The following is a 23,783-nucleotide window of genomic DNA, read 5'->3' as shown; positions in this document are numbered from 1 at the left end:
CCGCGTCTGCCTCTTATTGCATGATATGGATTTTTTGGATTTTTAGTCAATTTATAAGACACTTAATTATCCAGAAAGTTGGTAATATCATTATTAATGCTCTTGTGGCTCCAATTTCAGCACCTACTGACAAGAATTTCAATTACTCATATTCCTCGTTGGTGCTCCATATGGGCTATTAGATTTTTGGTTATATTTTGATTGCAAGCCGGTAATCATGAGTGCTGGAGTGGAGAACGATGTGCAATTATTAATGAAACTTGGCTTGAGTGAACAGAAGGCTAAAGAGACACTCAAAAATTCTCAGGTCACTAAACATTTAAAATTTGCAATCACTGAGGTACGGGTTTAACCTATGAGGCTCTGCATGTGCTATACTTATCAGGATGATTTAAATATTAATATTCTTTCATAAAGGCTGGTAAACACAGTAGCATTAATGCAGATATTGGAACCTTACTTTACCATCTTGCTTCTAAGATTAAGGTACAAATTGCTGACAAGATACCACTTGTAGCTGGGTACATAGCACAGCAGAAATTGGATACGACACAAAGGGTGGATGCTGCCCTGGTATATCTTTTAAATAATATCAAGGGACCTATAAATACTGTAGAATTTGAGAAAGCATGTGGTGTAGGAGTTGTGATAACTCCGGAAGAGATCGAGCAAGAAGTTGAAAAGCTAATAAAGAAAAATAAAGATGAAATCATTGAAAAACGGTTTGTGATTGATTTTGGTAAAGAAATTGACAAAAGCTTTACAGTAGGATATTGAGGGATATGTAAATTATAGGTACCGTTTTAACTCTGGACCACTGATGCAAGAAGTTCGTAATGTCTTGAAATGGGCTGATGGAAAGGCAGTGAAGAATGAAGTAGATGTACAATTGTTAGATCTATTGGGTCCAAAAACTGATACAGATTTAGCACCATTGGCTAAACAACCCAAGCAACCCAAGGCCAAGGCAACTGAAAAGAAAGAAAATAAGAAGGATGGTATGTTATTCTTTAATGTTTCTAAAAAAAATACATGTAAATAGTGTCTTGATTTTGGATTCCATAGATGTGGATGATAATAAAGGAGCTCAAACAATAAGTGAATTAATGAAGACAAAAGTGCACTTTCATAAACCTGGGGAAAATTATAAGACCGAGGGATATGTTGTCACTCCAAATACTCATCGCCTTCTTCAAGAGCATCTTAAAATTACGGGTGGACAAGTTAGGACTAGATTTCCACCTGAACCTAATGGAATTCTTCACATTGGTCATGCCAAAGCTATTAATATTAATTTTGGGTATATATTGTATCTACCCTAGATTCTAACAGAGATCCTGAAATTTAAAACTCATCATCCATAGATATGCAGCAGCTCATAATGGTATCTGCTTCTTGCGTTACGATGATACAAATCCAGAAAAGGAGGAAGAGAAGTTTTTTACTGGAATTCGAGAGATGGTCGAGTGGCTTGGTTATAAACCAGCAAAAATAACTCATTCTTCTGATTATTTTCAACAATTATACGAATGGGCAATTGCTTTAATAGAAAAGGGTTTAGCCTATGTATGCCATCAGACGAGCGATGAAATGAAAGGCTTTAATCCTCCTCCGAGTCCATGGAGAGAAAGACCTATAGCTGAAAGTCTACAACTGTTTCAGGTCAGCAAATGTCTTTTTTTTCAATTATAATTGTAAACTATAATATACTTTTATCTTAGGATATGAAAAATGGTAAATTAGAGGAAGGTGAGGCAACATTACGCATGAAACTCACCCTAGAAGAGGGTAAGCAGGATCCTGTTGCATACAGAATAAAATATGTACCACATCACAGAACCGGGGACCAGTGGTGCATATATCCTACATATGATTTCACGCACTGTCTCTGTGACAGTATTGAACACATTACCCATTCTCTTTGTACTAAGGAATTCCAATCCAGAAGATCCTCCTACTACTGGTTATGTAACGCCCTGGATATCTATTGTCCAGTGCAGTGGGAATATGGTAGATTAAATGTCAGCTATACAGTTGTTTCTAAAAGAAAAATCGCTAAACTGATAGATGAAGGTATCGTCGCCGATTGGGATGATCCTAGGTATTCACATTTTTTGCCTACCTCTTAAACCGGTCTTGCTAAAGTATGCAACTGTTAAAAGAATAATGGCACATAAAGCATTTTGCATTTAGCGCAACGTTGGGATAAAATACTTTAGCCATTATTTCTGTCTTGCAGATTGTTCACTCTAACAGCTTTACGTAGACGTGGTTTCCCACCCGAAGCCATTAATAATTTTTGTGCCCAAATGGGAGTAACTGGTGCTCAGGCAGTTGTCGATCCAGCTTCTTTAGAAGCTGGCGTGAGAGACGTTCTTAACATTACTGCACCTCGAGTTATGGCAGTTCTTGATCCAATTAAAGTAACTATTAGCAACTATCGAAAAGATAAACCGATGGTTCTCACGGTACCCGATTTCCCAAATGAGCCAGAGAAGGGAGAGCATCAAATTATTTTTGATGAAGTCATTTATATCGAAGCCTCTGACTTCAGAGAAGTATGTGTCATTCATATTTTCTATTTGCATTATCATTAAGTATTAATATCGATACATCTTCATAATACAGAACGATGAGAAGAGCTTCCGGAGGCTTACTCCAAACCAGTCAGTAGGTCTTAGGTATGCCGGAGTGGTTATTACCCTTCAGTGCGTAGAAAAAGATGCTCATGGAAATATTACAAATTTAGTTGTAAAACAGGAACCGGTATCCGATAAAAATAAGCCTAAGGCATTTATACACTGGGTCTCTAAACCCACGTTAGTTTCCGTGAGACTCTACGAAAAGCTGTAAGTTATATGAATGCTGAAAATCTGTATCGTTTTAACTTGCCTTGAAAATGTACACGTTTTATTTATAGTTTTAAACACAAAAATCCTGAAGACCCTAATGAAGTTCCTAATGGGTTTCTCAGCGACATTAATTCTGCCAGTAAAAAAGAAGTCGTTGGTTACGTGGATGCAAGTTTAGTAAATGTGGCAAAGCCTCTAGCCAAATTCCAGTTTGAGAGAATTGGATTTTTTTCAGTCGACTTTGACAATAAACCAGACAGGGTATGTGTTAAGAAGAGAGCAAATATATTATTTTATTACAGTAATTTTAATAAATTATTTTCATTATTCAGCTGGTGTTCAATAGAACTGTAACACTGAAGGAAGATGCTGGCAAGCTGTGAAAATGCGAAATTAAAGACAATAAAGTATTTAAGATTTGTAAGTGTTACAAGAGCGTGATTGTTTGATGAATGCAAGTAAGTTTAACAAATATATAATTTTTGTTTGCTATCAAATTTCCACCAGACCCTACATTACATATGTAAGAGTGTAAAGAGGTGCTTATAAAATTCTACCACTCTCGAATTCTAATCGAAGTTGGAACTGTTTTTCAATTCATTATGCAAGACTCGTAAGTAGGAACCATATATTTTATATTAATGAAAGCATCTTCACCACCGTATCGTTCTAAAACTTCTAAAGTCTCTTGTATCAGGTCCGCAACATTTTCTCCCTTCTGCTGCGAGTAATCTATACCCTCTCCAAGATTCACTGAAATTAAAAAAAGCATAACGGTGTGATGACATAGACTAAAACAGTACAGAAATTAATTAAAGTACCATTTCTATCCTTCAGTAAATTCAGAACTGGTAGAATTTGTCTGAAATAAGGAACTAGAGCTTCGCCAACACAGTCAGCTGAACGCACAAGTCTTTGCAAAGCTCTCATTGTGGTACAAATGATTTCAGGTACCTTTGTATTTAGAGCACCTATTTAATATAATCAATAAAATCTTGTTAGTTTAATATCTTTTCTCATAATAAAGCCAAATTTAAACTTTACCTTTTATGGGTATGATTAATTGTGGAACTACGGGAAGAATTTTTGAACCACCCTGGGCCAGCATATCGGATATTCCTTGTTCTACTAAAAATTTGTAAGGATGTTCGGTTTCTGTTAGTCCATCAAAGAACATAGGTAAGTAATGATGAAAATCCAGATCCTCTATATTCACTTTCCATGTTATCTTTGGACCAAAACCATCATTTTCTAAAGATATAGGAAACACACCACGGTCGTAAAATTTTCTAAATGCTGACGGTTTAGGTGGTCGCGGTTTGTATAAACCACACCGCGGTGGTTTGGCGACCACTGTGTTATCCTAAATAAAGTTAGAATATACTTTTATACTGAGAAATGAGGCGGGAAGGAAATTCATTATCAAAACTTACCTGCAGAGCTTGAATAGTAAAAGCAGGTACTACTCTTGGCTTTCTTTTCCTGTATTTAGGAATGTCTTTACGGATTTCTGTCCAAAATTCTTTTTCGTTTACCATTTTCTAAATATTATTTTCCTCCGAGGATATTTTTCCTTTCGCTTCACGATATTGTGAGAAAAAATTCGAGGATTCTGTATTTCTCACAGTGAATCGTTATTCCATAAACACTTAAATAAATCATGTCACAGTTTTGTTAGCATGAGTTGAAGGCTGGTTAGGAAATGCGTGAGAGAATATAATTTAACTAGAACTATTTGAGGCTAAAATATTGGATATTGGATAAATTTTGATCAAACAATTTCTGACACCTTGGCAACAGATCATGGTTATGGAAGTATGGATTTGCATGGACATTTTATAACCATAAGTATACAATAAGAGTCAAATAAAATGTGTATTTGAATAATATTCTCTTATGTGTGAAGAAATCACAAATGTACAAATATTTAACAGTTAGGTTCCTGTAATTTTCTTGTGGAATTGTGGATCGTCGAATATTAATTTCCTCTTTTGTGGCTCATCCTTCTCAGCTGTGTTAAATTATTAAGGAAAATATGCAGTATATGATGATAACAAATAAGATTATTACATATATGCAATGAATAAGTTATTAAAATTATAGAGAAGGATATTTGTGAAGTAGTTTGAAGATTCCTGTTCCCACTGGAACTGGAATACCCATTATAATGGATTCCGACACACCGCAAATTGCATCCTTCTGCCCATAGTATGCTGCATCGAATAGATGATCAGCTGTTTTCTCAAACTGTTGATAAATTAATTGTAATAGAATCAGCATTATTTTTTTCAATTAATTATCAAGGAAAAATACATTACCGAAGCTAAATTTAATACAGATTCCTTCATTTTAGCCAGGCCCTGCCTGGTAATACCAAGCACTTCTCCTCTGCTTGTCATTAGATCAGCCACCAACATTGGATGACGCCTATCGATACTCATACCATGATTTTCCATGACTAATTTAATTTCTGTCATAATCGTTGCTCTTGCAGCTTCGATGCCCAGAGTTCTGAATACCTAAATAATTTCAAAATTGTACAACAAATCAGAGATAATACCATCTATCATTGTACCTCAATAGTATTATTTGAAGTTGTCTTGCGCCCTAAAACTCCCATCGTAGCCATTACTTCTCGCATGTTATCACCTTCTACGAAGAGTTTATATTTAGTTTTTCCACTAGAGTCATCATTGTGAATAACTGCTCTGGCAACAGATGGCAAACCCTGAGAAAATATCAAGTTAATATCCATTTTCATGGCTATTGAAAAAACTTATATTTTATACGCTATTTTCTATTTACCTTAATGACAATGTTTGGTACCGTTTCTTTCAATTGTGTGAGAGCGTAATTTAAGCTACACTTTTGTTTACTGGGAGTCACAGTGATGATTGAATCTCCTCTGACATTCACCAATTTTGGATTTAATCTAAGCCTTGAGGTACAGATTCTGAAATATACGTATTATGATCATAATAATGTCTTATCAATTTTTTTTTTAGCAACAAATATACTTACGAGTATCTAATCGAATTAACATCCACTTCCAGTTTCAATAATTTAATTCTATCAACATCCAGTTTTATTAACAGGAAACAGTCATCCGGCAAATAAACTTCTTCAATATATTCAGTTACTTCTCCTAGAGTTGTTTTTTCTATCCTACCCTTGACTTGCCTTGCATATTCAGGGTCAGAATCGATTTCCTAAAAATATCATTAAGTTAATTAAATTCTTCATAATCATATCTACGTCTAGTTCACATACCAGCGCTGCCGTGATAATGGGGGTACTAATTTTAGGATTGGCATTGATGATTTCCTTGATGCGCGGTACACCTTGAGTAATATTCATAGAAGCGACACCAGCAAAATGAAAGGTTTTCAAAGTCATCTGAGTACCGGGTTCACCAATACTTTGCGCCGCCAGTGCACCTACAGCTGTTCCTGGCTCAATTTTAGCTCTCATATACTTTTCCTTACAAATATGAATAAACTCAACCAACTGCGAGACAGTGAGACGTTCCAGTTGCAAAGTTACTGGTGAGCTTGAGTCAAAATTTTGTCGTAACCGTGCAATTTTTCGCGCCACAGATTTTAAGAATGTTCTACAAAAATATCTCACATAATAAATACAGCAAGTTCTAGTACTTATCATTAAACTATTAGTATCATACTCACTCTAATTCCTGTTTAAATTCAACGCTTAGACACGAATAATCATCCGAGCTCAGAAGTTCGCTAGTAGCTTTTATCACGTTTGCACCATCTAAAGGTTCTTCGTTCTTATACGGCGATTTTGCTCTCACATGGTCCAGAACTCTTTTGTAATCTACTGGGCAATCTTTGCCCTCCATATAAGTAGGATCCAATGCATCGCCACCGTATAGAACCTGAATGATGTCACCTACAGAATTTCTAACAGTCATATCGTAATGGAGACAAAGATCCTCTAAACTCTTGACAAGTCTCCTCTGCATGTATCCAGTCTCTGCAGTTTTTACAGCCGTATCAACAAGACCTTCTCTACCACCCATGGTATGAAAGAAAAATTCTGTTGGAGTAAGACCCGAGTAAAATGAATTCTCAACAAAGCCTTTAGCTGCTGGGATCTTAGAGTGTCTTTCAAAATGAGGCAGTGCACGATCTTCGAATCCATTGGGTACACGATGACCACTAATGGCCTGTTGACCCACACAGGCTAGAAAAAAATTTCAATAAAATTCTTGATTCCGGCATCAGTTTGATTGATACTTACCAATCATTTGAGAAATATTGATGAAACTGCCTTTGCTACCCGATAAAGCCATTATCAGTGGACTGTTACTAGGATGAAGTTCTTTCAGACACGCTTTACCAGCGTGATCACGGATCACTGAGAGTTCCCTGAGGATCATCGCCTCGAGTGTCTCCTCCTCGGTACATCCAGGTTGACAAACTAGACGACCTTGTTCCATTTGACGAATATACTCTGTACACTTGGAGTAGCTGAAAGCATATAAAATATATTTTCATATAGAACTTTTAATGAGATGCTTCTCAATACTCACCCTGCATTTAGAAGCTCCTGTTTCGCTTTAAGTAATCCTTGACCTGGTGTTACGTCCCCAATACCTATGGAGAAGCCTCTGTTCATTAGGTAGTAACTAGCAATCCTGGCCAAACGCCACATAGCAGTAGTTGAAGCGTCCTCGCCCCAATCTCGAAGAAGGACGTAGAAAATGTTTTGTTTAGAACCTGAACCTAGTGTAGACTTATCCATGGATCCTGCCAGAAGCTCGGAATTGCGAATGATAACATCTGAAATGTATATTTTTGTAAAAATTCATCGGGTATAGTAAAACGAAAAGAATCGTTATTTTTCTTTCACTTCATACAGGAATCATTGATGCACAGTTCTTCGTTGCTGGTATATGCTTTACCCTTGGTCTTCAAGTTAGCTTTTATGTGACATTTATCATTGGGTTTTAGAATTAAACTAAAAATTTGTTTTCCAGTCCACAGCTTATATGGTTTCAGTATGGCTGGTGGCGGAAGTGTTATATTCATATTGGCATCCGGTCCAGCTAATAGACAACTGGCTAATTGAGAAGCTTGAGATTTATTCAGGAATGTGTCTTTTTGAGTAAGCAAATAACCACCGGTGATAAAATCCTGAGTTGCAGCAATAAGTAATTCTCCATTGCGTGGTGTAACTAGATTAGCTTTGTTCTAAAAATAATTCAATGATTAGATTCAGGTTAAAATATGTTTTGCGTTATGAAAGTAATAAAATCTACTACTTACCCCCATAAGAACCAACGCTTCTGCTCTGGCTTCTTCCGTTTGTGGTAAATGCAAATTCATTTCATCCCCATCGAAATCAGCATTGTAAGGGGTGCAGACACATTCATTAAATCGAAATGTTCTATGCTCTAATACTTTGGCTTTGTGAGCCATTATACTAAGTTTGTGCAAAGATGGTTGACGATTAAATAATACAACGTCGTCATCCCGAAGATGTCTTTCAACGATGTCCCCATACTGTGGAATGGAAAAATTATAATTCGTCGATGACACAAATTCGGATTATTTACCTACAAATTTTTGCGAAAATTACCTGTAAATCTTGAGCAATCTTCTGTCGGTTACCATAACGTAGAAATTTCTTAAATTGAGTTTTGCCCTGCTGTACGAAATTTGCGCCAGGATGAACATCCGGTCCATTCTGTACCAATTTACGCATCAATTCTATGTTCCAAGGATTCACTCTTTCTGGATATGTCAAAATCTTCGCCACGTGAATTGGCACGCCGACCTGAGAAATTTAAAGTCAATCTTTTGGCTTCAATGAACGGTTGACAACTGGATGCAATTGTTTACCTGCTCAATACGGAGGTTTGGATCTGGAGAGATGACTGTTCTACTTGAAAAATCTACACGCTTCCCGGATAAATTCCCACGAAATCGACCCTGTTTTCCCTTCAATCTCTGAACTAAACCTCTGCCAGACTTTTTCGGCTGTGGAGCAATATTTGAGATAACGCTAATATAATTACTTGGGTGAAATGTGCAGATATTTCAATATTATAATTGACTATTTACCTGCATGTTTAATGGAATACCAGACATTTCACTGTTCATGTAAAGCGCACAATGTAATTGCAGAAATTCCCAATCCTCATTATACATCTGTACTTTGGCTCCACTTTGTCTATGCTTTTGTATCACGTCATTGATAAAAACAATTTCGGATAATTTCATAGTGAGATTGTCCTCATTTGTACCAGCTTTCAAATCAGATACAACACTGGGCCTTATACAAATTGGTGGTACCGGAATTCGAGTTAATATTAAATCCTTCGGTAGACCGCAGTTTGGATTCATAAGAAGTAAAGGTATATCGTATATTGGGATTCGTTCTAGAATACCTTGTACCTAGGAAATACAGAGTTTAAGAAAATTCTGATAGATTATGTATTGCAGTGTGTTATATCAAGTTTTACCTCCAATGGATTTAAAATATTAACTAGACCACTTTGCAAAATTCCTTCCAGCTGCTTATTGTCTTCCAGAACATTATTATATTCAGCTAGTTTTTCTTGTACTACAGCATCGATCTTCTTCTTGGCTTTGTACTTTTCATGTACGATCTTGAGTAAACCAGCTTTTTTGACTGTGCCATTTAAATCTTTGCAATTGGGGCATACTGAAGTTTTCTTTGCCTTTTCCAGAATCTGTTTTCTTAATGCTTTACGGCTTAGGTAGCCCAAATTGGGATTCAAGACACGAGTTAAGTAGTGCTTTTTATCAGTATCATTTAGCATAACATGTGAACATTTCTACAATGGATGAAAAAAATTATAGGTATCTCTGTTCAATTTTGATTAATGTTGAACAATGTCAATAAAGAAATACCTTGCATATTGATTGTAAAATACAAATAACTGATCTAAAATATCCCACATGAAATACTGGTAGTTCCAAGTCTATATATCCAAAGTGACCAATGCATTCGTTTAGAGACTTCCCACAAGTTGTGCAGTTACTTGCATTGGAACATGTACCCTATAGGAAATAGCATATATTAAAAAATAAACTAAATGGTGAAATATAGTCACAAATTACCATTCTCTTATCAAGTACACCATACTGAACAGGAGTGCGCTGACTATCTTGACTATACAGATTCTTGGCTACAACATGGATATGGGCCTGCCGTTCCATATTATGACGGCTGTCCACTCCAAAGGATACATGAGAGCTAATGTTTAAAAAAAAAAGGTATTCATAATCTATTCAACATTTAACATAAGATAGGGAATTGAAAAGCATGGCCTCAATTAATATCATGCTCTGTCAATCACATACATCAATTATTAAATATAAATATTGAACAAATTCAATCCGGAACAATTATAAATGAATGAAAAAATTCTTGATACAAACATTTTACGAGCAACATCGGTTTCTCTGTACTGTTCCTTAACCATGATAAAGGTTATAATGTCTGCACTGTTCTGCACTGCAAGACGATTTATTATGTATATACAAAAAACTTCCAAATACTTGCAATAAACCACAATAAACTGATTTTTGTTCACACAAGAATATCTGGAAGGTATACTATGCGTATCAAAATTAACTGTTTTGCGAATATCTCTGTTTTATCGTACACTTTTGCACACACGTGTTTTCCTGACACGTGGTGGTATTATCCAGTATCATCTCTACAAGTTATCAGAGAAGGCAGCTAATGGAACGCATGGAAGTAACATTGAAACACAAATAAGATTTACAATTAGAATCATTCTTTAAATTATTTTGTCCACGAACTTAATAGTAAACAACATAAAGACGCATCTTATCGTGTCTGAGCGGCATGTAAATATGAAAAAATATATATATGTATCGTTACTTTAATTGATTTTAAGCGGAAAACTAACGAACGTGAGAACCCCTTGAAAAGCCCAATGAAATCAATTGCGCCAAAATTACGCCGAGATCGTTTTTCTCAAGCAAACGTATAATCAACAATTCAGCAAGATTCAGCAGTATTAACACCTCTAGTATTATTAATGCTTATCTGCTACAAAGGGCAAATTTTCTAAAGTTGTCAGAAGAAATATATAAATTGTGCTTTATTTGTGTACGGGTAAAATGCCGAAGGTAGATCAACTTTAAAATATTCTTTAGTAGGGTGCGTTGAAGAAATACCTTAGGTTATGGGATTGCTATAAGCTCATAATTATATATTTTTAGGATATTCGATCATGGTTTCCTGTTGTTAATACGAAAAAAGGTAATACCAGTGAAGAGCCAAAAAATAATAGAAAACGCCGTGTTATATCTTCAGATGAAGATGAGCCAAAGAAGAATTCGCCATCTAAAAAAGTCAAGGTTTCAAATTAAACATGAATGTTGTGCAGCTGGACGTGTTATTATTTGTATTCAGATATTTTTCACTAACAAAAATGTTAATAGGTTAATAAGAAACGCAACCGTCATCATACTCTATCCGATTCGGATGAAGAAATAATCAGTATAAAGAAACCAGCTTCTCTAATAAAATCACCCAATAAAGAAGACTATGAAAAAAAAGCAGTTTCTCCTCGTGACATCTTTGGTAGTGCTCCTGTTAAGAGAGTTGCAGCTCCAAAAATTAAGAAGGTATAACATTTTGGAAAGTGAATGAATTAATATTGTATAATTATGTTGGAATTAGACTGAACTATTTTTTAAGGAAGGGAAATGGGAGGATGATAATGATTGTCTTAAGGAATTAGATACGTCACACATTGAAGTAGAGTATTTTTCAAAGTTGGAGAAAGATAAAAATTTAAAACTTGTGAAGGATGGAATAAAAAATGAAGATCAAGATATATCAGAAATATCATCACATGCATCACCTGAAAAGAAGGAAACAAAGAATGAGAAAAACAAAAATGGAAATAAAATCTCAAGTTCAGATAGCAAAAAGGATTCTTCTGCACAGAAAAAGAGTAAATCTAGTAATTCTTCCATAGAGGATATAAATTTTGAACCAGAAAACAGTTTGAAATCTCAAAATCGTAAGGAAACACAAAGCAAACATGCACCGAAAAGAACTAAAGGTATCTCTCACATGGAAGTGGAGAAGAAACGTAAAAAAAGTCAAAGCCCTAAAAAGGATAAATCATTGGATCCATATGAGGAAAGAATTGAAAAAAAGAAACAACAAGTTGCTTTGTATCAACAATATCTTAATAGAGGTGGTGCACGAAATCCAGGCTCCAAAACAATACCTGAGGTAGTTTTATAAAATTATCATAAAGATATTTGAAGTAATCAAATCAAACTATTAGAAAAATATTTCTAAGTTCTGCCATAATGTACCATCATTAATCAATTGTAGGGAGCTGAGTATTGTTTAGCTGGATTGAGTTTCGTGATAACCGGTGTTTTGGATTCGTTAGAAAGAGATGAAGCTACTGAACTTATTAAGAAATACGGAGGCCGCGTCGTACAATCCGTGTCGAGAAAAACTGATTATATCATAGTTGGGGATGAACCAGGTGTTTCAAAACTAGATAAGGTCATTTAATTTACTATACAATTTCTACATCCATTTTGGTTGTCTTACAATTATATTATTTGCGACCAAGGTATCTTACTATTTTAGGCAAAAAGTTTAAGAGTGAAACAAATATCGGAAGATGATCTGTTAGATTTGATTCGAACTCGACCTTCTGGAAAAGCATCAGAAGTAAAAGAAACGCATCACAGAATACGGAAAGATGAAAAATTATCGTCACCTGAACCACAGTTTGAAAAATCAAGCCCTACACAATCACATGTTAAGAAAGACACAAAAGAAAAAGAATTGGAAAACGAAGAAGAACCGAAAATTGTAAATAAATCTGCAAATAATTTAGAATCCACGATATTCACCCCTGATGAAAGTGTATCTTCTACATTTAACGTAATTACTATATTATACATTTTTTTAGTCACTTAGCGAAGATAGTGGACAAGCATTGGTTGAGAAATACAGACCAACAGCGTTGAATAAAATTATTGGCCAACAAGGAGAGAAAAGTAATGCTAAGAAATTATTAAATTGGCTGAAAAATTGGCATAGAAATCACAGTGGCAACGTCACACATAAAAAGCCAAGTGAGTACAATTAATTCAAATTTCCTTTAACAACATTTATTGTTCCTTTACAAACTTTGCAGGTCCATGGGCGAAAAATGATGATGGAGCTTTCTTCAAAGCTGCTCTACTCTCTGGACCACCAGGTATTGGAAAAACTACAACAGTCCAAGTAGTTTGCAAAGAATTGGGTTTGGATTTGTTAGAATACAATGCCTCTGATACAAGAAGTAAACGTTTATTAAAGGAAGGAGTTTCTGAGTTACTGAACAATACAACGATGAAAGGTTACTTCACTGGTGAGTATTGTCTCAGTTCGGAGAAAGCATATTTCAGTAACCTATCTTTGTTAACTAATCGGTCATTGATACCTGGCCTTGCAGGAGATAACAAAGAGAAGCCAGCAGCCAAACATGTTCTCGTAATGGACGAAGTGGATGGTATGGCTGGTAATGAAGATCGAGGTGGTTTACAAGAATTGATTGCTTTGATCAAATCCACGGAAGTACCAATTATTTGTATTTGTAACGACAGAAACCATCCAAAAATGAGGACGCTCGCAAATTATACTTACGATTTACGTTTTCACCAGCCCAATCACGCTCAAATCAAAGTAATTCAAGGATACTTACAAATTATAGACTGCTGGATAATTAACGGAGTATCAATTATTAACGTATCTCTTTAATGAACTTATAGGGAGCCATGTTATCAATTTGTCATAAAGAAAATATCAAAATAGACAAGGAAGAACTGGACCGTTTGATAACAGCGACAAATCGTGACATTCGTCAAATCATAAATCATTTAGCATTGCTCACAGAAAATTCCCAAACTAAAATCGAATCGGAAAATCATAAATCTAACAAGGACCTGAGATTAGGTCCTTGGGATGTTGTACGGAAAGTCTTCAGTGCTGAGGAACATAAGAATATGAGTATACACGATAAAAGCGGCTTATTTTTCCATGATTATAATATAGCGGCATTATTTGTACAAGAGAATTATCTTTCTGTGGTACCGCAAGCTCCAAAGTAAGTAAAAGCTGATTTAAGTCCTAAGTATATTAACAGAACGCTATAGTAATTTAATGATTGCTTTAGGGCCGAACTAATGGAGAGAGTTGCTAAAGCTGCTCACAGTTTAGCAATGGGTGATATTATTGAGAAGAATATTCGTCAGTCAAATGCATGGTCTCTGTTACCTGTGCAAGCTTGTTTCTCATCTGTAATACCAGGGACTGTCATGTCTGGTCGAATTACGTCACAAATTAATTTTCCATCTTGGCTGGGTCGCAATTCCAAAAGTGGAAAATTTGATAGGTAAGATAAAAAATCTTGTATCGTTTAATAATACTTTATTTTAATTGGTTAATACATACTACATACATATATTTTTAGATTACGACAAGAAGTTTCTATTCATACGCGATTGGCTACTTCTGCCAGTAAAGATGCTATAAATTTGGATTACTTAACATATTTAAGAGATTTTATCATTAAGCCAATGATTAATAATGGTATAGAAGGTGTGGAATCGTCAGTGAAAATCATGAATGATTATCATCTTATGAGGTAATACTTCAATTTCTAATTATAATCGCATATAATTTAATGAAATTAATTAAACTTATTATTTAGGGAAGACTTGGATTCTATATTAGAACTTTCTACATGGCCAGGACAGCGAGATCCTATGCAGGCTCTTGACAGCAAAGTTAGTAATCGTAGTTCTTTGTGACAATTTGTCTTATTTATCCATACAAAACCTTCTTATTGTATTTTTTAATTATTGCAGGTGAAAGCTGCGTTCACGAGAACATATAACAAAAGTTCAGTACTAACCCCATACTCTATAAACAGTGGTACGATAAAGAAAAAAAATAAAACTTCACAGGACGATGACTATATGGAAGATGAGAATGAGGAAGGTGCGCAACTTTCTGAAGAAGACGATGAAGATAATCTAGATATGGATAAGATGATTAAGGTAATTATTTGAAATTGCATAAGCATGTCTGTACAATATCTAACATCCTCATGTTATTCAGCCCAAAAAATCAGTAGCATCCAAGAAAGTAGTATCTACGACTACAAATGAAGCGGGATCCAGCAAACGTGGGAAAGGTCGGGGTAAAGGTCGTGGCAAAGGAAAATAATAACGACAATTCTCAAAAAATGGAATGTTATTTTTATTAAAGAGGTATGAATATTATCAATATTTAGGAACAACTTAAGGGTTTAGAATAAGTCATAGGTGTTTGTTATATATAAATTGTCTGCATATTTTCAGCAGCGCCTGACAGGAATATATATACGCCTTGTTTAATCATCGCATTGCACATAAAAATCATTCAATTGCTTCGATTAAGTTTCCTTGAGACTCAATCATTTACAGTCAGAATTCGTTTTATTGGACTTTATTAATTCAGCTCGGGTCTTGACACAACCTGTAAAAAGATGCGAATATTCACAAAAATTACTGATTTGTTAATGAAGAAGTGAGATTATAAGTTAACTTGCTCTAAATTTATCTATTGTGTAAATGATATTAATTCAAACAATAAAATATTTCTAATAGTATCCCAATTTAATTGGCTACTGTACTTACGTTTTGTAGTTGGTTTCCAACCAATGTATTCGTTAGTCTTCTGGTTCTCAGCTGTGAGCCATTCTATCAATGGGTTAAAGTACTCCAAAAGGCCACTGGCATCCATTACCCTTTGACCTGAGATAAGCTCCATGGCATCCTGCCATGGTTTTGAAGAGCCCAATTGGAGCATAGATCTAAAATAAGAATGACTTTATTCTCTTCCATACAAGAATCTCTTAAATTTTCTTCCTTCAATTGTCTCCTTTCTTAATTGATAGAATATCTATTTTATCCTTGGCATATCTCCTCATAGGAGGATGCAGCCATAAGAAAAGATAGAAAAGATCCATTGTATCGCTCACCCAAGAAGTGCACCAGCATCTTTACTTTGATAAATATCACATTGATGCAGTGGCTTGAGTTTTGGATTCTGCGGATCATATTGTCCAGCTCTTTCGCAAAGAGCTTTGTGAAATTGGAACTGTATAACAAAGCTGACATAATATCTAATGTATTCGACATCAGCTACTATGTGGTATTTTGCTCCAGGATCAAAGTCTTCTTCAGATCTATCAACTGGTGGTTCTATACCTTGATACTCCTCTGCAATATCCCACCTATTTTATCAACAGACAATTTTCGCTATGAGTAAAAACAAAAATAATAAGTTTTGTAATATTATTTACGGACCATCTGCAGTTGTATTCGTCAGATTTTATCTTTCCTTGGAAAACACTCCAGCGCCAACGATCCATTGCATAAGCAAATGGTAGGAAGGCTATTTTTTCTAGTCCCTTAACATACAAATTATTAATGATTGCTTCAGTATCCACTGAATCATCATCCAGCAATCCTATTTTCTTAAAGTGTCCTGGTGTTGAAGCACTCAGCGCCATAACGTCACCTATAGCCTCGTGGAATCCCGGATTAGCACCTTCTCTATAAACTATTGGCTGATCCTTGTACTGCAAATAATATTCGATGTGTCCCATCTCGTGATGAGCTGTCAGGAGATGATCCATAGTAACTCTGGTGCACTGTTTGATTCTGAAATCCTTGCCATCATAAAAGTCCCAAGCACTTGCGTGACAGACTATCTCACGATCATTAGGTTTCTCTAAAATTGAATTCTTCCAGAAGAGATCTGGCATTCTGGTTAGGTTTAAGGAGACAAAAAATTCTTCAGCGAGACGGAAAATCCTTGTGGCGTTGTATCCTTGAAATATGAAAATTATAAAAAGTCAGGGTAGGTGTATAAAATTTATTAATTTCGATTATCCCTTGGTGACTCACCTTGCTCTACCATTCTTGCAGTGACGTCCGGGATCTGCTTTCCCGGAAATGGAACTGAAATTTTACTGACACTTCCCCACTCTTGGGCCCACATATTTCCTAAAAGATGAGCCGGTATGGGCCCGTCCTCAGATACAATTTCTGGGCCATATTTTTCTCTGAGTTGTCGTCTTACATAAGCATGTAGTTGCAAGTAAAGAGGCTTCAGTTGCTGCCAGAGAGCATCTGGAGATCATAAAGAAGTTAGATACCGGAAGTGTTGAAGGATAAGCTTATAAACATAATTTCCTTACCAACTTGTTCTGGAAAGTCATCAGCTTCATAATCCTTCAACCAATATTGAGCATAATTGGACAGATTATTCAATTGAGCAGCAGTGTTACTCAGTTCCACATATCTGGGGTATAGCGATTTGACTTTTTCACCGGAAGCCTTCCTCCATTCTACCCAAAGGTACTTGAGTTGTTCCGGATCTTGACTATTCGCCAGAAGCTCCGTAATTTCTGGTTCAAGTGCAAGATCACAATTATTTGGATTTTTATATTCACAAATCTTTGCAGTACTGTAAGTATTTTCCATGCTGCTGACGATGTTTTGATGTTCCTCGTACGCCTGAAATGGTTCATTTTTATCATAAAAATAAGATCTTTCTTAAATTTGGAAGGTCAAAAAAACATTTTTTTTACCGCATCTGGCAAAACCGCCAATCCAGGTACACTAAGTTTCTGGAACTGTCTCCTAAGATCAGGATCTGACAGATTCTGCCAAGGATATTCTGCAACCTGCCGCCACATCTTTTTCACGTAGTCAGCAGATTGTAGCGACACGTTTACCTTAGTCGCAAGATTTTCTTTGGTCAAATTCGACGCATAATTCCAGGAAGCTATTGTGACCTTATTGTTCCACAATCCAGACTCCTTATTAATCTTATTCAATAGTTTCTTGGCATCCTTAAGCCTTGTTTGCTCTGGCGACTCTGTGGTTGAAGAAGATTCATCTGAAGGAAATCCTACGACCAGAATAGCCGCGACCACCAGGAGGATCCTAAAAACATTTATCTTATTACCAAACGACGCTCAAGGTTTATGCAGTTAACAATTTTTCAATGCATTTGTCATTTTGGTAAATATTATAAATACGCTAAAAACATTATCGCCAACTCCTCAAGAAAGAACTTTATATATTTATGTACTACGTAGAATTTACATATTGGTTAAGTGATGCACAGTTTCTTTTCATTTAATTTTTATTTTCTTTAATCGAACACTTGTCTCGCGTAAGTCACACAATGACGTTTCTCTCGTGATAATACAGAGGGATTATATTTTTCTAATGCGTAAAAAACCTCCAATCACATACAACAATTAATTGCGGAGCAAACATTATATTTTTTATTTATATAATAAAAAGATACAATCTTTATATATGACATTCTTACGTAAAGACGTTTGCGTAAGTTTTCGGTTTACTTGAATCTTTCTCTATTAACAGATATCGCTGGTAATTTCCTCTTTCAGCTTTCATTTTCTATTATCCCCCAAAAGCATTTCTCTTTCTATTTATATCAGTACATAGTGACGTAAGATGCAGGAAATACAAAAATGCCGTTATCAAATCAATTCCTGTTTAGCGACCGTTAAAATTACGTCTGTTTGCCATTTAGCATCGTCAAGCAAACCAACTCAGGCACAACAATGATTACATACTGAGTGCGGTAACGATATCGCCAGTCGAATTTAACAAGTTAACTTCCAATTAAGTTACTCAATGAAAAACTTAAATTTTACAATTTTCCTCTATAAAAAAGAATAACATTTTGTATCCCAAAACATTAATTTCGCAGAAAACTCGACGGGTGTAGTAATTACTCTATTTCTAATAATAAATATTTATTAATATAATAATATAATTATTATTTCTTTGTTTATTTTAATTACTCACACACGCAACATTTTGCGTTCTGATCGCAGGTGTTATTGGATATCCTGTATATCCTCCCCTCTCTATCTCTATTATACTTTGACCTAAACACGGAATATTTTATTGTTTTCACGACACTACTTTGTAAGGACTAGTCAGCTACCAAGTGCTTCCACAGGAGTGTGTTCGACTGTCTTTTATGCGTTCTCCCCACTCCGCCACTTTCTTGCCCCTTTCCTGTTCACTTTCTGTTAAATCGTATTGGTCCTTCTCTTGATCATTTCTCGTTTTTATATATCCACTCAGTACGGTATATATCCATATACACTGTAACACCTCATAGTATAGTAAACAATTGTAACAATATAAATATATAATACCAAGAGATACATACCAATATTTAATTTTATCTTCTCTTATAAATACAATTGATCCAAATGAAACGACTGAGGTTAATCAAAAACTAATGAAAACCGTTTTCAAGTTTAATGACCTGTAAAGAAATATTGTGGTCATTTGTTTAACGTTCCAGTGATCATATGGGACGGAAGGACAATTATTGTTTTGCGCAATTATTGTTTAAACGTAATGACGTATGTCACTGTATTTAGGCGTACGGGGGCAGAACGGGTACCTGGGGGCAGCTGAGTATACAACGGGCAAAGAGACTGTCGATACCTTATATCAATACAGTTATATAAGAAATAAAGTCTATTTGCGTCAAAAACAGCAAATCAATAGAGACCAACATTTTTTTTTTTTGTAATTTTATGATCAAATGTTTATCTCCAAACTTTGCTTATCCGTAGAAAATATCAGAAATCCGCAGACTATATTTTTCCAGTAATTTGGAATTATCAAGCGTGATTTTTCGTTTTTTCCCCGGGTACCATTTTGTATCAATTTTGACCCAATTCTCCCTACGTATGGGGAAAAACTAAAAAATTCATTCCCACTTGAAATTGCTGTACAAGTGTATACATATAATAAATAATAATTGAAGGAACATATCATTTGGGGATCTTCCTGTAATTTATCACGTACAGGTATTGAAATTATTTTATCCTTAAGGTTGGAAAGTCAATTGAAACGAGTTGAAGACCGGATGATCGTCATTAAGCAGTGAGTTACAATTTTATTTCTACTCGGCATTACTATATATGTATATGTGCTTATAGTCTTTATAAAAGAAGTAAAGCTGTCAAGTTAGGTGTTAACAGGGTTGGGTAAAATGATGATATATAGGGTTTTTAACATGTCATGTAGACTACCTGGTATTATACGTCGAAAATTTAGAAAACGTCGAATACGTCAACAACCAACCTAACCTCATTTAAAGCACATCTAAACTGTATAGCAATGGGCAATGATTAATATTTTTTATACTTTTTATAAATTGTCAATCTTGAGAAAAGTTTGTGGATGAAATGATGAGTGCCAAGAGTGCCAAGACTAAGGGTCGTGTAAGTAATCAAAAATTATATGAACTTTGTTTCTTATTACTTGGTTCTATGTGAATTTTCCGTAAATACAAATCAACAAACAAACAATTAATGTGTATGTGATGCAGATCACATGCAGGTTGCAGATGCATATAGTTGCATTAACGACCTGAAGGGGCGCCTACGTCGCTCAACGTAGACTACATAATGTAAAAAACTTGGGACGTAAAATACCTAGTATACTACATGTCGAAAACCATGTAATTTACATCGAGTATCCTACCTACCCAACCTTGGGTGTTAACTTATACTAGTTATCTATACGTATAGATATGCTTACAAAGTGCATTTACTGCATTCTTATACTATATGCATTTTATCACAGGGGTTCTCCATGCTGATGCATCTTGTATAATATTGTTAATAATTAATTAATTAAAACTTTTATTGACTACGAAGTGACATAACCAACGTGTCACTGTATATAGAGAATACTAGGATTTAAAAAAATTATATCTTTCACTCTGTATCTCAGATGATCATTATTCGAATGAGTGAAAATGTTTCATAATAAGTAAGATATAATTGTATTATGTAATGTCTAAAATTAATGATTCTATAGCTTCAGGTTTTAATTCAACTTTATAGTACGTAGACAAACGAAGAACAGTGATTTATAAGTGATAGATTGATTAAATTATTTGACCTTTTCTATCTTTATAGGAATTGATCTGTGAGCTATATATTTTTTTTAACTGATCAGTTCATTAACGCCGTCACGGTTTTTTGGTTATGAACCGTAGTCATGTAAATACGTATTTCTTTTACGCCACTTCTAAAATGGTTGTGGGTTAGTCTCAAGGGGAGCATTTCAAGGGAGATAAACTGTAACACACAGAAACTATTTCGTGCGTTCCTTCTTGGTTGGCGGACCGTTTAAGAGGCTTGCGTGGAGCAAAGTTTATTATAAACCAACGAAGAGGCAGAGCCGATACGCCGTGAAGCAGCTACGCGGATAATTTCAGCATCAACTGCCAGGAAATTCTTACCAAAAATGTCCTGAACGTATCTGACGAAACTTTTCATAAGTCTCCAAGTCGTTTCCTTGAACGTTAGGTCGACGAGATTTTGAGGTTAGTCCTTTCAGGCTAATCGATGTTGAATTTTCATGAAATTGGTATGAATTAAAAGCAATCCTTTACAAAGACAGATAATTTTTTGCTATTTACGTTTTCGTATGCTACATGACAGCCGGAAATAGAAACCACAACTGACGGTTCTTAACTGCAGACGATTTGTATAGATGGCGCAAGATACAAGACAGCCAATCGTTATGCCTCGCCATATAAGTAACTTTCTCTTACCGCTATATTTTTTTTCTCACGAACCCTTGCTAAATTCCTTAAACTACGATTCAACTTAAAAATTCATAATTTGTCATCTGCATCTGAAGTTTCGTTTTATGGTTACAAGTTTAACAATTTTCTATCACCACAAGATCTGATCAAATCTAGCAGGAGTATAATATAACGGTATCTAATACAATATAAAGCAACTCTCACCGTATGACAGTAGAGATTTCATAATACGTACGTCTTACACTGTTTCTTAAATCATTAAGTCCATATACGCAAACACAACTGTGAAATTATGAGTGTCACGTGAAGTCTGCAACAACATAGTATTAGGTCGAGTCATGAGCATTTTCTGTTTCTATGAAAAATTTGTAACAATGTATTTATTATGTTAATGGCTAATGATACTCGACAGAACCTTTTTGAAGTAGAGAAGTGTCCCTCACTCTTATCACGGCAGTGGAAACGTGATTTAAATTTAATTGTTAGTTATTTTATTGATGACTAAAATTAATATGTTAAAACGAATATTATATGACTAGATCTAGTACATTGCGACATAACACTTCGTTTCCATTGAAGTCGACGCTCTTAGGTAGGGCAATGGCCGATCTCCACCTTGAGATATCCTCTCGAATAAAATATTATCGTTGACAAGCAGTCGGTGACAATCCTGAAGACTCGGTGACTCGGGGAGTGCCGTTTATCTTAGCATATAATCTCGACGTAGTATTTAGCTGGATAAAACAAAGTAACAACGGAATAAACCGAGAAAATATATGTTGGTTTCTAAGTAAATATATATATAATCAATAAATCATATCAAATAGTCAATATATGTATGGATAATAAATCTGATAAGGTTGAGCAACGTCACGGAATTTGCCATTATCAATATTGTTTAATCCAAAAAAGTTCTAAATCCATTTTCTGTTCATTTAATGCGTAATCGCATAATTTAAGTAATGAAAATATATATATCTAAAATTATGAAATTTTACAATTTCTATGTTCTTCGTTTTTAAATCGTTGCCATTAATGACCTCGTTCTCATTCATTGTATATGCATCTGCTTACAGTTTCGGCGACCAGTTTTGCATTCCTGATCAATTACGTTTGTCCTTCTAAGATCGGCGTCATCCGATCAACTTCAGTCTGCCGATGACTTTATTTTCTTTATTTTGTTTCGTTCGTATTAACAATTCTCCACGTATCACTTTTTTCCCTTGGGCTAAATTCTCCATCGTTCTTCCTCTTACACACGATTGTTGTCAGTCACACGAATCGATGTGAAAAAGTCATTGAATCGTTAAGCATGGCTGCCTTAAGCCTCATGATTATGCGTCTTATTATTCTGTACAATCAGAATTACCATACAGTGTCTTATGGCTTATTTGACAATGTCATTTTTAGACCTTCACTATCTGTAGACTATTTTCGGTGTATGGGTTAATAATAAAAAATTTGTCTTCCTCCGTTTTTGAAAGACAGTTCGTATTCACGTGTAGGACGTATGAATCATTGGGCAAACTGGTATACTATTAAGATACTAAAGTTTGTAAACAGGGAGACTCTGCGAAGGAAAACAAGAAAAAAATTTGTAAAATAATTTTTACAAGCCAAATATGTACTCGAACTCATTATTTTCCCAGGACAAGGTGAATACGAGATTTCCCTCTTTTTCTTAAGTTTTCTAGATTATTACGTAAACGTCCTCGTGGTATTAGTTTTTATTGCCAATATCTCTATTACGATTAATTTCTATTTATATTGGTGACTGTGATATTTTTAATGATAAATTAGCATTGGTAATGATTTTTGTTTGTATTTTAAAAGTGACCTCAATAATTTTCCTTTGTACTTTTTCACAGGGATCAGGGTTTGAAAGTGACGAGAGGACTGGACTGTGATGACGTTGAAACGTCTCAGGTAAAAATCATCATTAACAGCTCGTTAGTCATTGAAAATCAAAGGTGCAGGAATAAGAAGTAAAAGAAATTGACTTTAAAGAAGAGACCGATAAGTGCTGATGAAGAGAAGGAAGAATAAGAAAAGGATGATGAAGAGGAAGATGAAGTAGCGGGGGAGGTTGAAGGCGCATAGTTTCGCGCGACGGCGCCCTCGGCGTCTATTCAGGGGCGTCCAATGGGCGTCTTCCCAAAGCTCACGGGTAGCCCAATATTTTCGAGCTTTTTCGTGCTTCCCGAACTGGCG

General features: G+C 35.2%; 5 protein-coding genes across 10 annotated transcripts; 2 read left to right on the top strand and 3 right to left on the bottom strand.

Annotated features, from left to right (window-relative positions):
• The first annotated feature begins 170 nt into the window (after window positions 1-170).
• On the top strand, window positions 171-3,895 carry LOC107272994 (probable glutamine--tRNA ligase). Of its 4 annotated transcripts, XR_001539105.2 has the most exons (12): window positions 171-340; window positions 418-722; window positions 796-998; window positions 1,066-1,300; window positions 1,365-1,662; window positions 1,722-2,101; window positions 2,240-2,558; window positions 2,629-2,849; window positions 2,921-3,113; window positions 3,185-3,272; window positions 3,360-3,465; window positions 3,550-3,895. XR_001539105.2 is itself a non-coding variant. In XM_015750753.2 (11 exons), exons 1-10 carry the CDS (start codon window positions 218-220, stop codon window positions 3,233-3,235), a joined length of 2,328 nt encoding a protein of 775 aa, XP_015606239.1. In that variant the 5' UTR covers window positions 171-217; the 3' UTR covers window positions 3,236-3,272; window positions 3,360-3,895. The 4 variants fall into 4 exon arrangements, 2 of the variants coding, with proteins under 2 accessions (XP_015606239.1, XP_015606238.1); XR_001539104.2 differs by having other exon boundaries at window positions 3,185-3,465; XM_015750753.2 differs by having other exon boundaries at window positions 3,360-3,895.
• LOC107273000 (parkin coregulated gene protein homolog) lies at window positions 3,445-4,558 on the bottom strand. The gene is made up of 4 exons (XM_015750760.2): window positions 4,286-4,558; window positions 3,897-4,215; window positions 3,674-3,823; window positions 3,445-3,605 (listed from the first exon to the last, which is right to left on the bottom strand). Exons 1-4 carry the CDS (start codon window positions 4,388-4,390, stop codon window positions 3,445-3,447), a joined length of 735 nt encoding a protein of 244 aa, XP_015606246.1. The 5' UTR covers window positions 4,391-4,558.
• A 150-nt stretch (window positions 4,559-4,708) lies between these two features.
• Window positions 4,709-10,326, bottom strand: LOC107272991 (DNA-directed RNA polymerase III subunit RPC1). The gene is made up of 19 exons (XM_015750748.2): window positions 10,283-10,326; window positions 9,962-10,097; window positions 9,752-9,901; window positions 9,340-9,675; window positions 8,939-9,271; window positions 8,717-8,854; window positions 8,454-8,651; window positions 8,141-8,377; window positions 7,732-8,065; window positions 7,405-7,654; window positions 7,113-7,342; window positions 6,536-7,055; window positions 6,123-6,462; window positions 5,874-6,061; window positions 5,658-5,805; window positions 5,428-5,580; window positions 5,171-5,371; window positions 4,966-5,099; window positions 4,709-4,865 (listed from the first exon to the last, which is right to left on the bottom strand). Exons 1-19 carry the CDS (start codon window positions 10,324-10,326, stop codon window positions 4,787-4,789), a joined length of 4,149 nt encoding a protein of 1,382 aa, XP_015606234.1. The 3' UTR covers window positions 4,709-4,786.
• Window position 10,327: 1 nt separating this feature from the next.
• On the top strand, window positions 10,328-15,555 carry LOC107272992 (replication factor C subunit 1). 3 transcript variants are annotated; one of them, XM_025090275.1, is made up of 16 exons: window positions 10,328-11,002; window positions 11,096-11,233; window positions 11,318-11,503; window positions 11,559-12,122; window positions 12,228-12,407; window positions 12,495-12,722; window positions 12,823-12,988; window positions 13,051-13,266; window positions 13,351-13,580; window positions 13,667-14,001; window positions 14,071-14,289; window positions 14,368-14,541; window positions 14,608-14,683; window positions 14,765-14,956; window positions 15,018-15,169; window positions 15,263-15,555. In XM_025090275.1, the coding sequence occupies exons 1-15, from the start codon at window positions 10,994-10,996 to the stop codon at window positions 15,123-15,125; spliced, it is 3,021 nt and encodes a 1,006-aa protein (XP_024946043.1). In that variant the 5' UTR covers window positions 10,328-10,993; the 3' UTR covers window positions 15,126-15,169; window positions 15,263-15,555. The 3 variants fall into 3 exon arrangements, with proteins under 3 accessions (XP_024946043.1, XP_024946045.1, XP_024946044.1); XM_025090277.1 differs by lacking the exon at window positions 15,263-15,555 and having other exon boundaries at window positions 11,613-12,122; window positions 15,018-15,158; XM_025090276.1 differs by lacking the exon at window positions 15,263-15,555 and having other exon boundaries at window positions 11,577-12,122; window positions 15,018-15,158.
• On the bottom strand, window positions 15,301-21,410 carry LOC107272995 (angiotensin-converting enzyme). Its single transcript, XM_015750754.2, has 10 exons — window positions 21,264-21,410; window positions 19,167-19,265; window positions 18,794-19,099; window positions 17,539-17,896; window positions 17,146-17,464; window positions 16,853-17,077; window positions 16,250-16,775; window positions 15,922-16,176; window positions 15,578-15,753; window positions 15,301-15,416 (listed from the first exon to the last, which is right to left on the bottom strand). Exons 3-10 carry the CDS (start codon window positions 18,802-18,804, stop codon window positions 15,355-15,357), a joined length of 1,932 nt encoding a protein of 643 aa, XP_015606240.1. The 5' UTR covers window positions 18,805-19,099; window positions 19,167-19,265; window positions 21,264-21,410; the 3' UTR covers window positions 15,301-15,354.
• Between the last annotated feature and the right edge of the window lie 2,373 nt (window positions 21,411-23,783).

Source organism: Cephus cinctus, unplaced genomic scaffold (assembly GCF_000341935.2).
Source record: "Cephus cinctus unplaced genomic scaffold, Ccin1 Ccin1_scaffold1343, whole genome shotgun sequence".
NCBI lineage: Eukaryota > Metazoa > Arthropoda > Insecta > Hymenoptera > Cephidae > Cephus > Cephus cinctus.
Note: the sequence above shows the minus strand (reverse complement) of the source record. Positions and strands in the feature narration are given on the sequence as shown.